The sequence below is a fragment of the Hypanus sabinus genome, chromosome 18 (genome assembly GCF_030144855.1).
Source record: "Hypanus sabinus isolate sHypSab1 chromosome 18, sHypSab1.hap1, whole genome shotgun sequence".
In the NCBI taxonomy this organism is placed as follows: domain Eukaryota; kingdom Metazoa; phylum Chordata; class Chondrichthyes; order Myliobatiformes; family Dasyatidae; genus Hypanus; species Hypanus sabinus.
The window spans coordinates 54,485,762-54,501,862 of NC_082723.1; the positions used below are offsets into that span (position 1 = coordinate 54,485,762).

The 16,101-nt window shown below is 42.2% G+C and overlaps 3 protein-coding genes across 7 annotated transcripts in view; 2 read left to right on the plus strand and 1 right to left on the minus strand.

The window, feature by feature from the left end:
- The window catches only part of slc31a1 (solute carrier family 31 member 1), a 76,814-nt gene extending 71,553 nt beyond the window's left edge, over positions 1 to 5,261 (plus strand). For all 4 annotated transcript variants that reach the window (XM_059994340.1, XM_059994342.1, XM_059994343.1 and 1 more), the window contains exon 5: positions 1,684 to 5,261. In XM_059994340.1, the coding sequence (XP_059850323.1) occupies positions 1,684 to 1,885 (202 nt within the window). In that variant the 3' untranslated portion in view covers positions 1,886 to 5,261. The remainder of the gene's footprint in view (positions 1 to 1,683) is intronic.
- A 7,369-nt stretch (positions 5,262 to 12,630) lies between these two features.
- On the minus strand, positions 12,631 to 15,445 carry cdc26 (cell division cycle 26 homolog). Its single transcript, XM_059994346.1, has 2 exons — positions 15,288 to 15,445; positions 12,631 to 13,968 (listed from the first exon to the last, which is right to left on the minus strand). Exons 1-2 carry the CDS (start codon positions 15,366 to 15,368, stop codon positions 13,795 to 13,797), a joined length of 255 nt encoding a protein of 84 aa, XP_059850329.1. The 5' UTR covers positions 15,369 to 15,445; the 3' UTR covers positions 12,631 to 13,794.
- A 45-nt stretch (positions 15,446 to 15,490) lies between these two features.
- prpf4 (PRP4 pre-mRNA processing factor 4 homolog (yeast)) overlaps positions 15,491 to 16,101 on the plus strand; it is a 50,737-nt gene continuing 50,126 nt past the window's right edge. Inside the window, exon 1 of one of the 2 annotated variants that reach the window (XM_059994344.1) lies at positions 15,491 to 15,643. The gene's annotated coding sequence lies outside the window, so the exon portion shown is untranslated. Of the gene's footprint in view, positions 15,678 to 16,101 lie in introns of both variants that reach the window. The other variant, XM_059994345.1, reaches the window with a different exon arrangement.

Genomic DNA, 16,101 nt, shown 5'->3' on the forward strand with positions numbered 1-16,101 from the left:
AGGCAAGTGAAGTTGAGTGAAATTATCCTTTTTGGTTCAAGAGCCTGATGGTTGAGGGATAATAACTGTTCCTGAACCTGATGGTGCGAGTCTTGAGACTCCTGTGCCACCTTTCTGATGGCAGCAGCAAGAAGGGGCATGAACTGGGTGATGGGGATCCTTGATGATGGATGCTGTTTTCCTGTTACAAAGGCCCATGTAGATGCATTAAATGGTGGGGAGGGCTTTACCTGTGATGGACTGGGCCGTATCCACTACTTTTTGTAGGATTTTCCATTCCATACCAGGCTATAATGCATCCAGTCAATATACTCTCCACTGAACATCTTTTGAAGTTTGTCAGAGTTTTAGATGCCATGCCGAATCTTTGGAAGCAGAATTGTTGTCTTGCTTTCTTTGTAATTGCACTTGCATGCTGGGCACCTCCTCTGAAATGATAACATCGAAAAGTTGCTGACCCTCTCCACCTCTGATCTGCTGAGGACTGGCTCATGGACTTCTGATTTCCTCCTCCTGAGGGAAATCAGGCAGCCTAAAAGAAGGCATGAGGTTGCTGTAGCGGACAAGGTGAAAGAGAATCCTAAGGGCCTCTACAGATGCATTAAGAGTAAAAGGATAGCAAGGGACAAAATCGGTCCTCTGTATGATCACAGTGGTATTTTTGTCTGGAGCTCAAAGAGATGGTGGAGATCTTAACAACAACACACACAGAATGCTGGTGGGACACAGCAGGCCAGGCAGCATCTATAGGGAGAAGCGCTGTCGATGTTTCGGGCCGAGACCCTTCGTCAGGACTAGGGTAGGACTTACATAGTGAGAGGTAGGGCATTTAGGAGTGTGGTAGAACAGAGGGATCTGGGAATACAGATCCATAATTCATACAGATAGATAGGGTCATAAAGCTTTTGGCACATTGGCCTTCATAAATCAATGTATTGAGTACAGAAATTGGGATGTTATCTTCAAATTGTGTAACAAGTTGGTGAGGCCTATTGTGCACAGTTTAACTACTGGAAAGATGTACATAAGATTGAAAGAGTGCAGAAAAAATTTACAAAGTGTTTGCCAGGACTTGAGGACTTGCAATAGGGAAAAGTTGAATAGGTTAGGACTTTATCCCTTAGAACATGGTAGATTGAGTTAGAGATTTGATAGAGCTATTCAAAATTGAGGGGGAATAGACAGGGTAAATGCAAGCAGGATTTTTCCCCACTGAGATTGGGTAGCACTACAACGATAGGTTGTGGATTAAGGGTGTAGAGTGCTCTGTCAACACAAATGGATGTACAGTAGGCTCAATTTCAACATTTAAGAGAAATTTGGTTAGGTACATGGATGAGAGGGATATGGAGGGCTATGGTCTGGGTACAGATCGACGGGACTAGGCAAATTAATGGGTTGGCACAGATTAGATGGGCTGAAGGGCATGCTGTGATGTTCTATGATTCTAAGTGGAATACTGCAGTATAACCTGGGTGACTTTCCTGTCTGTTCTATGTACTCATCCTGTTGTAATTGCAAAGTAATTATGGGATGAAGTTGAAAGACTCACAACTTTTTCAGCGTCACTGTTCATGTGGAAGCAGTGACTGATGCCTCTCAATGTTCCCACAAGTTTGTCACCTACCCAGTGTCCCACTCAGAGCCATGTTATTTCACTAACTTTACTTTTTATGCTTGCAGACAGCAGATGCTCAGCATTCCCCACCTCATCCAGACCGGACTGCATATCGTACAAGTTGTCATCAGTTACTTCCTCATGCTGGTCTTCATGACCTACAATGGTTACCTTTGCATCGCTGTGGCATTGGGCGCAGGTGCTGGATATTTTCTCTTTAGCTGGAAGAAAGCTGTGGTGGTGGACATTACAGAACACTGTCATTAATGTCAGCTAGCAGTGGCAATCCTGAAGAATGAATGTCCTCAGTATGATGATCTAATACACAGATACACACAATATATATATCAAATCTATCTTTTCCTCTCTTTTAATGTGTGTTCAGACTCTAGTTTAAAGACTGTTTATTTTGCGCCTTAATTACCATCAGGGAATGGTTGCCACTTACCTTCCTGCAGACTGATACTGATGTATTGGTGCTGAGGCAACAGCAAAGAGTGAAGTCTGAGCACAAATTAAACCCACCAGTCATTGATTTATCTGGAGTCATGTGTAGTTACATTCTCCCATACTTTGTAACATTCTCATCAATTTAGTTGTTGAATTCTAGTTTGACGATCAATGCATTAAGCCCATTGATTTTAATTAGAAATAAGTTACCTAAAATGTAATTTTTTTTGTTGAAGTGAAGATCAACATAAAAACAAAATGGTTTGTGTCTAAGTAAGGCTCTGTGCTTGGTCAATTGTCCCTCTCTACCCACCTCTCCACAAATGGCTCTCTCTACCCCAGCCATGCCTTACCATGCTCTCTAGACCCAATACTTAACAACTATTGTTAGTCTTTTAATAACTAGTGTCTATATATAACTTTCGATCATTTCATCCTTAAAATATTGGTATCAGATTCACTCTTTTTAAATTTTTAAATCTAAACCAAGAAACATACCTGTATTTTTCACATCTCTATCGTCCAGCCTCCATACCAGCCTGTAGTCCAATAAGATACTCTGTACTTCAGATATCCTTGATTCATGAAATAGTTGTACTTGTGCAGTGGACCTGTATTAATTTTAAACTTGCATATTGATTCCAGATTGCTGTGTGGAATCACTTGGTAGTTATGATAGGAATTTTATTCCTTATTGGCACGAAGAGAATTTATATTACTGTCAACTGGAGGACTGGAAGACTCCTTTTAATTTTCTTGGATGCTGCTGAAACTGCACAAGCATTGTACAAATCTTTTTCTGGGACCAATAGGAATGAACATAGTCTTCCTGAATTTATTTTTTAATGTATTTTAATAAGCTTGGGACTACCACAGGCTTGACCAATTAAGTGATTAGTCCACATTATTGGAAGGAGTAGTCAAGTCCTTAAGACTAAAGCAGAAAAGAAAATACTGGAGCTTCTGGGGGATTGTGAGAAGAGAAACTGAGTTAACGTTTCAGGTCGATAATCATTTATTAGCTTATCAAACACCTTTTCTGAGGAAATTGATCCAATGTAAGTAGATAACCTACAATGTTAAATGGTTCTCTCTTCTCTAGTGATGCCTGACCTGCTGAGTATCTTCACCTTTTTATTTTTATTTCATTATCTACAATTCTTTAGTTTTCCTTAAAATTACTTGTCCTGTTTCAGTTCTAAATGACATGGAAACATTTTTGATGCCTTCTTCACATAATTATTTGAATTGGAAAACTGTCTGTAAAGCACCGATTAGGATTTCTGTGGTTCTGCTAACAATAAAATGGTAAAATGGGTAACATCCTTTTTCAAATAACTACTGAAATTTCACACGCTGGGATAATCTGTCATATCTTGAGCAGTTGAGTTTGCAGTCTGTTCCATCATGGAGATGTCAAGGTAAATGAGAATGTTGCTTTCATTCTGCATCTTCCACCGGGTTAGTGGGTTGTTTGCCATTTCCCCTAGCCCACCCTGACCTTTTTAGTCCTACAATGAAGAACACCAGAATATTCTCCTGCAGGGGTTACTTTACTGTTTGGCTTCTTAACAGCGGACAATGTGCTTGCTCATTGAGCCTTCATTTAAGTCATGTCCTTCCCTCAGATAGAACTTAAGGGATGGCACCGCTCAAGAAGAGGTAGAGTGTTAGGGAAATAAAGACAAGTAAAAGACTTCCCCATCTGAGCTGCTAATTATTCCAAGAACTGAACAATCCTATTTCAATGGTTTGGATTATTGCCTTCTTTTGATTGTCCACTGCTCTCTCTTGTTATTGATATATGGATTATAGCTGATGGAATGAGTACCACAGTCAAATACTTTTGTTGCAACACATCCACTTTGTTCTTATGGAGGTAATTAGAGCAGGATGGTATTTTAATATTCCGTTATTTGTTTAAAAACTGAGGCATTATGCATTTTGACTTGAAGCTTGCTGTCAGAAGGATGGGGATACTAAGTGGAAAAAGCCAACACTTGTTTAATCAGATCCATCCATGTACCAATGATGCTGTTTTGAAACAATGTAAGAATGGAATGGAGTCTAGTTCTGCAGAAAAGTAAACTTGATGTATTTGGCTGTGTATAGCTGAAACACTACAAATCCTGACTAGTTTGATGATGACCAAGTCATTTAGGGGTGAACATATTGATTGATATTACATGTAATTCTAGAACAAACTTTCAATAATGTAGCTGTGGTATACTTGCAACATGCTGAAGAAATCAATTTTTAATGTATAGTTATCCACCATGCCAATTTGCTGAAAATAATTCTGCTTTATCTTGCCTCTTTCCATTAGTCTGTTTTTGTAAATCTTCAAATATCAAGTACCTCCAGCTGGCTTAGTGCTTTGCATAGTCAGGGCGGCTCATGGTGACCAACCTGCAGCTAATGACCAGGATGTGCAGGATGCAGATTTGTGTTGCAATTCACAATGTCCTTTGCACTGGTCAGTGGAGAGTAACACACCTGCATCAAGGTGCATGTACGCCTGAATCCTTCTGGAGTGATTTGAAACAAACATGCTTTCTTGAAATAAATCAATTATTAAAATATAAACTTTTCCAAAAGAACAAGTGGAAGGAAATTACTGGGGACTCCTGAAATGAAATTTGGCTCCAGACTGTGTATACTGGTCATGCACTGTTGGCTTCTATGCTGCCTTGTCCTGGATTAGATGCTGATGTGTAATTGATTGTGGCATTTCACATCCATTTTGCCAAAAACCAGCACTGATGGAAAATTTTAAACACAAAGTATTTTATTTCTGGGATGAATGGCCAACCAAATGTATAAATGGTGAAAGATCTGACTAGGAAGTCTGTACTTGTAGTAGTTTTAGATTTATCAACCTTGTTTAAGGTGCTACACATCACCTCTTGCTGCACTTTCCCCAAATATTCCTCCATGTTAATTTGAAGCTCAGTGCCTTCAGTATCTCCTCAAATCATGAGCAAAGATTTCCAGAGTTTATACCTTTCATTGTTTCTCTGTGGTCTGGCTAATTCATAGAAGTGCTGATGACTCCTCTGACACCCCAACACCTTAGTGTTATAATGTTTTTGGTGATTTTTCATAATCAGTACTTTTGAGAGCTGTATAATTTTTTGCTAGAAAAATGTATCATGCTTATTTTCAATAAATGTTTAGTTTTTATTATCTTTAACTATGTCTCAGTTTTCTCATTAACAAAGTACCTTATTCAGTAAACATTTCTGAGGGGAACATTCTGCAAGATCAACAGGTTAGACAAGTAAAAATTCTGACTTGTGAATGGGTTTCCCTGTTGAGACTCTAAATAGAAAAATGAAAAGATACCAATAGTTGTCAGACTTAGATGAACTTACATCTTACATTATAGAAGCATTGGCTCTCTACCCTACTAAATAATTGAAGCCTGCAATGTGTTGGAGATAAGAAACCCCCTTAATGAGGCATGTGGCAATCAGAGAAGATGGGTCTGCACCTGGTGAATCAAGACTTTGAATAAAGAGATCACCAGACCCTGACTAAAGGCAGGTGCAAAATGATTGTGCAGGGAAGTTTATATAGGAAACAACTGATCAGATGGTTTCTTGCCTTTGGTCAAGTGGCCATATCTGAATGTCTGCATTGGACATGTTTTACCTTATCGCCGAAAATACCGTTTGAAATGTCCGGAAAGATTGGGTATCCGGACAGCACAGGTAAAATGAACAGGCATTTTCTTTCCCTGAGGTCAATGACTCGCCAAATGAAGATATTATCTGCAGGAAGTACTTTCCCTGTTGAATGGATACTGGTTAAACTAGAACATCGCTCAGAGGAGTATAAATACCGCCTGTCAGTTTGATGTAAACTTAATATTGCATTCGTCTGGGAGATTCCCACCTGAATTCCGAAGGCTTGAATGGATTTGTGAGGACCAGAGGAGTGTGCATGCTTTGGGAGAGTGACAACCATAGAGCATACTTCCTAGTGGGAGTTTGAAATAAGTACCGGGTAAGGGAGCAGAGGGATTATCAACTGGAGTAAGGCGAGGCACTTTCAACACAAGGCAAGTCCAAGTGCTTTACATGGAGCAATATATAATCAAAAATCAAATTTCGGACAATATTAAAGAGAATAAAATCACAAAAATCGAGTAAAAAGGAATAAAAGTTACGGTGCAGGGGTTTCTAATTAAAAGCTACATCGAAAAGGTTTAAGCCTCGATTTAAAAGAGCTTAACGTTGGGGCAGACTCAATCCAGAACGATGGAAATACCCTCTTTCTTCAAAGAAGGGGGCTTCCCCTTCCTCCACCGTCAACGCTCCCTCAACCGAATCGCATCCATTTCACGTACGTCTGCTCTCACGTCACCCTAGCAGGGATAGGGTGTCCCCGTGTCCTCACCTACCACTCCTCCAGCCTCTGCGTCCAGCGCATAATTCACCGGGATTTCCGCTATCCCGCCCCACCCCACTTTCTGCTTTCCGCAGGTATCGTTTCCTATACAACTCCCTAGTCCATTCGTCCCTCCTCGCTGATCTTCCTCCTGACCCTTATCCTTGCAAGCAGATCAAGTGCTCCACCTCTTCCCTCACTACCATTCAGGGCCCCAAACAGTCCTTCAAGGTGAGGCAACACTTCACCTGGAACTCCGTTGGGGTCATCTACTGCTCCCGGTGTGGCCTCCTGTATCCGAGACCCGACGAAGGTTGGGCGATTGCTTAGGCGAGTCCGCCAGAGGAAGCGGGAACTCACAGTGGCCACCCATTTTAATTCCACGTCCGATATGTCTATCCATGGCCTCCTTTACTGTCGCGATGGAGGAACAATACCTTATATTCCCCCTTTTTCTTTCTTCCACGGCATTTTGTCCTCTCCTATTAAATCCCCCCTTCTCCAGCCCCATAGCTCTTTCACCAATCAACCCCAGCTCTTTACATCACCCCTCCCGGTTTCACCTTGTGTTTCTCTCTCTCTCTTCACCCCCCCCCCCCCAAAACCTTTAACTCGGACTCCTAATCTTTTTTTCCTCAACCCTGCTGAAGGGTCTCGCCCCGGAACGTTACTGTGCTCTTTTCCATAGATGCTGACTGGCCGGCTGGGTTCTCTCTCAGCACTTTGTCTGTCTTGGATTGCCGGCACCTGCAGATTTTGTCTTGTCTGAACTGCTTCACGATGTTTAGTTTTGACCCCGGGAACGATAAGCATCCCTGCCCCGGATGACCTGAGAGCTCGGGAAGGTTCATAATGCAACGAGAGATCGGAGATGCATTTCGGCCTTCAACCGCCCAGTGCTTCATAAATCAGTAGTATTATTTTAAAGTTATTCCTCTAACGGACAGGAAGCTAGTATGGTGATCTGAGTACTGGGGTGATGTGTTCTACTTGGTCTTAGAGAGGACTCTAGCAGCAGCTTCTGAATGAGCTGCAGCTGTCTGAGGGATTTTTTAGAGACCTGTGAAAACGACATTACAGTCGTCAAGCCGACTAAAAATAAATGCACAGATGAGTCTGTTTAGATCTTGCTGAGACATAAGCCCTTAACTCTCGCTACATTTTTAAGCAAAGTAGGCTAACTTGGTAATTATCTTAATGTGGCATTTTAAATTTAAGTCCGAGTCCATCACAACACCTTACTTACCATCAACTGTAGCAAATTAGGGATGAGAATCAGTGCTGTTTTTATTTATGTCAGAGGAGGATTGGCTTGCATGTCTCAACTCTAAATTATAGATTCTAAGAATGAAAAGCATCAAACTTTCATAGACTGAATGAAGGAAGTGGGTGAGGGTGGTCTGTGCTGCGACCCTATCGGCCAGAAAGAAAGGTAACATAAAACTAATGGGCAGGAGTTATTATAGGAAGCTGGCTAGGATGAAACAAAACCTATTTAACAGACACACAAACAGAAGAAATTCTGCAGATGATGCAGGTTGGTGATAGGTGAAACCAGGTGAGGAGGAAGGTAGGTGTGTGGGGATGAAGTGAGAAGCTGGGAGGGGACAATCATGCTGAGAGCTGGAAGCCCTTTATACCCTGGTCTCTGGCAGGGTTCAATTCTGAACATGTACATTTATCTTTATACTTGTTATGCCTTTTATGTTTAATTATGGGTTCTGAACCTAAAATTATGCTTAAATTGACAAACTTTTGAGACTACAGGTCTGAAAGCCAGTTTTATAGATTGGCTTCTCCCACACGAGGTTCTGTCAAGTTAGAAGGAACCACACATTAAATTATTTAGAGATGTTAGTTCAGGTTTACAATTTTCTATTGGATTTAGATCACCAGACAGATTTTTAAACTCTCAAAGCAGTGTCAAAACAATTACGTTTCATTTATTATAAAATCATACTTCACCCGTGTAGCTTTTGTGGTGACGCACAGAGAAATTAACCCTTTCTATTAACAGCTTGTTCTTCCTGCATCCAGAGAATTGTGAAACAGAGATGAGTCTAACAAAACCTGCCAGTCCTCTAATCTCGACCTCTGCGTTAAGTGCTCTTGATTTTTTGGGGAATATTTTTTTGACTCTGGGGAATATCTACACCCTGTCTGCAATATCTACTCTGACCTATCAGTACATGACACATCAACTTGCAGCCCACTCTTGTATCAATCTGTCAAGGATAAAAGCAAATTTGAAGTACAACACCTCATATTTCAGCTGATCAGTCGAGAACCAAATGGTAACACTTAACTCTTCCAGATTTCAGATATCCCATGCTCCCTGCGATCCTTTCACTTTCCTTTTGTTTCTCCCTCCCGGTTCCACTTACTCACTCGTCGCCCACACACAATAGTTTGTACTCTCATCTTCTCCCCCCAACTGGTTCCACCTGACCAACATCCCTCTCATACCTAGTTCCACTTCACTTTCCTTACCAGATTCAGCAGCTACAGCTTTTGTTTCCACGGCCTGTGTCTACCCTCCCTTTCAGCTGGCACCATCTGCCTTTTCTGTCCCTCTCCTCATATGTCGCTACCTCTCACCCACCAGCCACTCACTCCTGACTCTCTCCACCTGTCCATCATATCCCTCACCTGATTTAACCTATCACCTGCCAGCTCTGAACTTATCCCTTCCCTTCACCTCTTCAGGTAATATTTTGACCATCTTCTCCCTGGACCAGGGGTTCTTGACCTTTTTTATGCCGTGAACCTTTAAGGGGAGTCCATGGACCCCACGTTGGAAGCCCCTGCTCTAGACTCTGTCCTGATGTATGGTCTCAACCTGAAATACTAATTGTACCTTTGCCTCTTCAAATGCTGCTTGACCCATTGAGTTCCTCCAATGGTTTCTCCCCCCAGATTCCAGCATTTGTAGTCTTTTTAGAGTATGAAAAAACAATTTGTATTTTCGTTTGGAAATAGAACAAACTTGTAATGTACCACAATATATTGGAGATATTTTGGACTAAATTTTGTGATGAACATTGGATAGATCTTTTGAAGTTGGGAGGAGTGTACATAAAAATTAGTTTTTTCATTGGAGAAATTTGTCTCCTTTTCTGTGTAATTCTAAGGATGGAGACCATGGGCTAGTGTTGGGATGACAAGGTTGTGCATGATGGCAGCAGAAACTGGCCGACCATTCAATATCCATGCAGCTATAAAGAAGGCAAGATGGTAGCTATATTTCATTAGGAGATTGAGCAGATTTGGTTTGCACCTAAAACACTCATCTTCTGCAGATGTACCATGGAGTGCATTCTGACAGGCTACATCACTGTCTGGTATGGGGGCTACTGCAGAAAGTCATTAGTCAGCTCAATCTTGGGTACTAGTCCCCATAGTATCCAAGGCATCTTCAAGTAGCAGTGCCTCAGAAAGGGAGTGTCCATAATTAAGGACCCCCATCACCCAGGATATGCCCACTTCTCGGAGTGTCAGACACCGCAACACTGAGTGTCATAGGAAGTCATTCCTGCCTGTGGCCATCAAACTTTACAACTTCTCCCTTGGAGTGTCAGACACCCTGAGCCAATAGGCTGGTCCTGGACTCATTTCCACTTGGCATAATTTACTTATTATCATTTAATTATTTCTGGTTTTATTTTGCTATATTTCTACTCTATTCTTGGTTGGTGCAACTGTAACGAAACCAAATTTCACTTGGGATCAATAAAGTATGTCTGTCTGTCTCATTGTTACTGCCAGGTAGGGGGTACAGAAGCCTGAAGGCACACACTCAGTGATTCAGGAACAGCTTCTTTCCCTCTGCCCTCCAATTCCTAAATGGACATTGAACCTGTGAACACTACCTCACTTTTTTATTGTTTTGTACTTCTTTAATTTAACTATTTTACATATATATTTAATGGAATTGATTTACTTTCTTTTCTCTATATTATCATGGATTACGTTGTACTGCTGCTGCTAAGTTAACAAATTTCATTTGGGCCAGAGATATTAAACCCAATTCTAATTATGATTGATGACTCCCAATCCAGATCCCCAACGCCCTTAATTCCAAAAAATAGTTACCATCTGCTGTGATCCAGCCTCCATAAACCTCTGCAGTAGAGAATTCAGGTACCTCACCCTCTGCAAGGTGAAATCCCTAAGCACGACTGTTTTAAATCTCATCTCACACTTCTGCCCAGTCTGAAACTCTCCAATGGAATCATCTCAGATCTACCCTGTCACAACCTCTAAGAATCTTGTATGCTTCAATCCTTCGTCCCTCTTTGAAACTCTAAAAGAATGCAGGTCTAACTTCTTTTTAACCAGTTCATCATGAGACAACCCTCTTATCCCAGGAATTAGCCTTGTAGATCTCTACTGTGTGGCTTCTAGAGCTTGTATTTCCTCTCTGGCTTAAGGCACACAGGTGCAGCCAAAACACCATGTACAATTGCAACATTTCTAAAAAGACTGACATGCCATTTGACTTTCTAACTATGCGCTGCACCTGCCAGGTTTTTGTTTCGCACACAGGGTGCCATGGTAACATCATTAGAGTCCGGAGTTCAATTCTGTTGCCGTTCTGTACGTCCTCCCCATGGAATGTCCGGGTGTTCTCTGGTTTCATCCCACAGGCCAAAGCCGTACCGGATAGGTTAACTAGTTATTGTAAACTGTCCTGTGATGAGGTTAGGGTTAATCCGTTGCTGGGGCAGTCCTTAGATGCTGCCCGACCTGCTGCTTGTATGTTTCCAGCATGTTCTGTTTGTGTAAGATATCCAAATTTGCAGATAACACAAAAACAGGTGGGGGTAGGCCCTTTGAGCAGCACCACCCAGCAACCCACCTTTTTAACCCTAGCCCTATCAAGGGGCAATTTACAATGACCAATTAACCTACTAACCGGTACATCTTTGACATGTCGGAAGATTAAAATAATTAAATTACTAGTATTGGTTATTTTGAAATGTGGTTCACTGCCGTTTGGTCTAGCCTACACACTGCTCCAAATCTACCACTAATTGGTTTGGCAAACTTTTTATTCATTTTTAGATCTGGGATTTGCTACCAAAGCTGTAATTTATTGCCCACCCCAAATATCTTTCAGAAATGCCAGAGAGCCAATTTCTTGAACTACTGCACTTTCTGAAGGTTCTTCCAGAGCACTGATGGGGAGGGAGTTTTCAGATGTTGACTGACCCCAGTGCTGTTTCCAAGTCAGGCTGGGGTGCAGCTCAGACACAACCTGCAGGTGGCAGTGTTCCCAATTTTATGCAGCAGCAATGATCCAACTATGCGACAAGAAGGCATTTCAGAGCCAGATACATGGTGTGAATCTGTTGTACCTGATGACATATGAGGTAACACAGATTTCCTCTCCTGAAGGATAACAATTTTTCAGATTCTGAATATTACCAGCATATGTCATGAAATTTGTTAACTTTATGGCAGCAGTACAATGAAATACATAAATACAGTATACAGAAAAAAACTGAGTTACATCCAAGTATTTTTGCCTATTAGTTAATTCACAATAAGTAGTCCAAAGTAACAGCAATTAAAAGTAATGAGGTAGTGTTCATGGGTTCAATGTCGATTTAGAAATCGGATGACAGAGGGGAAGTTGCTGTATCTGAATCGCCAAATTTTTATGGCAATCCAGTACATTTCACAGACATTATGCATATTTGTAATATATTATGCATTATTCATAGACATAAACACAGCCAGTTGGGGGCTTTCTCCCTCCAATTTCCAGATTATCTGAATTTAAATCAAATTTATGGAATGATTGGATTTGATATGAGCTACACATGCACAATGAGTTGTAGCATTTTAATGTTACACAGAACATAATGTTCTGTGATGAAGCATTGGCTTTATCCCCAAAAATACCACGTGACCTGCAGTAGTCTTGGCATTTTTTTGATTTGTAAACATGCAATTTCTCTGTATAAAATTTGGAGAATTTGAAAAAACCCCAGTTGTTTTAAACAAACTTTCTTTAAACTTTAACTTTTAACTTTAAACAAAATTAATCCTGGACATCAAAATGATTGATGGGCCTCTTGGCTGTCATTGACTGTCCTCATGGCTGCCACTTGTTCTCACAAATGGAGTGTCAATCATTTGTACATTTAAATGAATGGACAGGAAAACACAAAAAACAAATCATTTAATGAAATATTTCATGCTGGTCAATTATAAAACTTTAATCTTTTCAACCACTGATTCCTTGGCATCAAAATAAATTCACTTGATTTTTATGGTTGTCAGTTCATTGGTGTGATTATTCCCCCCGAACATGCCATTGGAGAGGTGAGGACCTCCTTGGTCAGCGTCGACCCTGGATATTTTGTCATAGCCGCCTAGATATGTAAGCTTGAGTAGTACGATATGGAGAGCAAGCTGTTGCCCACGTAGCAAGCTCCCCCTCTCCACACATCTGATGAATCCAAAGGAATGGCAGAGACTGATACAGTTCAGTACCAGCAGTGTTGCAGGAGTTGCCAGTCAGCATTGACTCAATGTAGGACTGCCTCAGGGACTCCAGCTCCAGATTTTTCCCCTCGGGGTTTACTCCTGAGGCCTTCCCCATGAGTTGGTATAGCCACAAGGCAGTGGAGGTTTGAGATCAGTTTTCCTTCTCCTAGATGAGGAGCCCCATCTAACCGAAGCAGCTGGGTTTAAGGTGCCAGTAACCCACTTTTGCCCCTCCTCTTCTCAGTAGAAACTGTTCCACCGGGCTAAATAGCTAAACCACATGTGAAGGTCAGGAGCTGGACTTGGTTCTCAAGAGGCCATTTGAGGCGCAGGCCATTGGGAGCATTTAATAGGTAGTGGGAGCTTGTCCCCATTACCACCCAACATAGGCTATTTCTAATCAAATAGCAATCAGGTTCAGCTGAAGGGAACTAAGTTAACCATGGAATTTCTTACGACTAATTTAGAAATTAATAATGCTAATATAACTCGATTGGAAAACCTGTGCCCATTACCACTTCTGAACCTTAATCAGAGGTGAAGATCGGGTGAGGTACCTTGAAATAATCCCGTTGGAATGCAAGATCCAATATGAATGAGCAATCAGAGGGAATTCACACGAGTCACAGCAAGTGAAAGTCAGATCCAAATCAATGTATTTACAGAAGTGGTTACCGAGCTAAGTGAGCTTCATTCCATTTTAATCCCATTCAATGCCACCCTTGCTGAAAGCACAGTAGTGCACCAAGTTTACTCCAACAGTTGCGTGTCTTCAAGTTCACAATCTCAAACAAATCAGGTACAGATTCTGAACTCGTACCCCAACAATAGGGCATCCGTCAGTGGAGGTTCCCAAACAAAGAGAAAGGTTTGTTGACGTGAGAGTTTGGCCGATATCCAATTCGCTCGTTTATCTTCTCTCGCACTTTGGCATCATCTCTTGCTCCATTTGCACTGTCAACGTCACTGGAACTCACCATTTCTCCTTCCTCTCGCTGTTGCTTTTTCTGATTCTGCAGAAAAAAAACATCACATTGAGAACCACCCTACATTCAACAGATTACCCTTCATATCTCTGCCACATCCCACAGCTTTTCCCCACCAGATCCTATTTCCATATTCTGAAGGGACTCCTACCTCACTAAGCAGTCTCCTCTCAGCACTTTTGTTTTTAAAATGTGGCTGATGCAACATCTTTCTCTTTTATTTCTAACCCAAGGGGGCATATTTTTAAAGTGCCTGGAAGTAGGTTCAAGGAGGATGTCAGAGGCAAGTTTTCACAGAGAGTGGTGGGTGCGTGGAATGCACTGCCAGCGACGGTGGTAGAGGCAGATACAATAGGGTCTTCTAAGAGACATGGTACATGAAGCTGAGAAACATAGAGGGCTATGCAGTAGGAAAATTCTAGGCAGTTTCTAGAGTAAGTTACATGGTTGGCACAACATTGTGGGCCCAAGGGTCTGTAATGTGCTGCATGTTTCTATGTTTAGCCTTCCCACCACTCAAGGACTCTGACAGTCCTTGAAGCTGAAATGATTCAGTTGCAGCTTCTGTTTGGTATTGAATTTGATGAGCACACAGTACATCTTAAATCCTTAAAAGGTAGCAACTAGACACTGACAATATGTTTTAAAAGGATAACTAATAAAGAAAGTGATTTATATACAGCAATGAGCTCTGAGAATATTTAAGGATGCACAGCTAGGTAGATCATAGCTTGATGATCAGATCCCCGAAAAGAGACTATCTTTTCCGTTGAGTTTTACAAGGTCGTTACCAGGACTGAAAACATTATACATAGGAAAAACTGAAGGTGTGAAGCTGTGGGGAGAAAATGAGGACAAGAAAAATAAAGACGCATCTCCCTTGAAAGCGTATTTTAAACCACAGCGGCGGGGTGGTTATGGATTTCAAAAAGTCTCGTTCACTGGTCATATATGCAGGAGAGGAGACGTCCCAAGCCTGGGAGCCACGGGTTACATCCACAAGGTGGACTTACTTACATCAGATAAGCAACATTCACAAAAATGCCATAAATTAAACATATATTATAGACAATATAAAGTTGATTTAAAATAGTTGATAGCACTAATGGGTAGATGAGAAAAAATTAATCCAGAGGCTATGGGGTCTGAAACTCAGCCTCTGGAAGGGTGGCAAAGTCTTCCTTCTCTCTCTCTCTCTGTACTGTGGGGCGGTGGACCCAGTTCTGGAGAGTGGCTCCGAGCCCAGTCCATCCAACTATTCAGCACATGCTGATGCCCCATGATCCGGGCCCAGGACCTGGGGCTGTGGTCGGAAACGTCGGAATGAGGTTCCCCCACCAACTTACTTCCAGCTCTTTCTTCATGCTCTCAAACTCTTCGATGTCGTCCAGCTTCAGTTCGAGCCGGGTCGGTTTCCGCCGCAACATCTCACCATCGGCGACCAGCTGCCTCCGCCAAATGAAAGGAAGCAGGCGGCGCGCATGCGAGCCGCGTTGCGCATCGGGATGCGCGGCAACAGGGAACTCCAAATCCCATCAGCCCTTGTGCCGCCCCGTGACCTGTGACCCGGATAGAGTTGTTGCCGGCGAGGCGCGTAAGGAAGGCGCGGTGCTCTGGCGGCCGTGTTGTGTCCCTCGTGGGCTGCGGCGTGTGGAAGAGGGGGCTCCTCCACTGTCTTTCGGTTCCTTGCCTGAATCCTGCGGTGGGTAGAGCCGAGGGTGCAGCGCTGTGGGGAGGTAACCCCCTCCCCCCTTTCCGCTTCGATGTCCGGTGGCAAGGCCCGGTTACACCGGCGGGTAGTGCCAGTGAATGCAGACAAGGAATTGCCGTTTGTTGGCGTGGACTTTGTCTTATTGACGAGAGGGGCAAAGCTGAACTGGGGATATACTGAATATTGGGCCTTTCTCGCTGCAAGAGAAGTGGAATTAGGATTTAGCTGCCGCACCATTCATTATCTTCCACGTCAGTTCCATGCCCTTTCGTATTCTCTTGCCCCTGATTGCATTAGCACACAAAAAAAACCTTGTTTATAGTATCCTTCGTTATACTCAGTGACTGAATATCTAATCAGAAATCTCTGCAGGGGATTCCTCATTCACAGGCTTCTGACGGTTTAAAATATTCAGCATTCTGTGTTTTTTTTAACTTTACGTTTCTTTT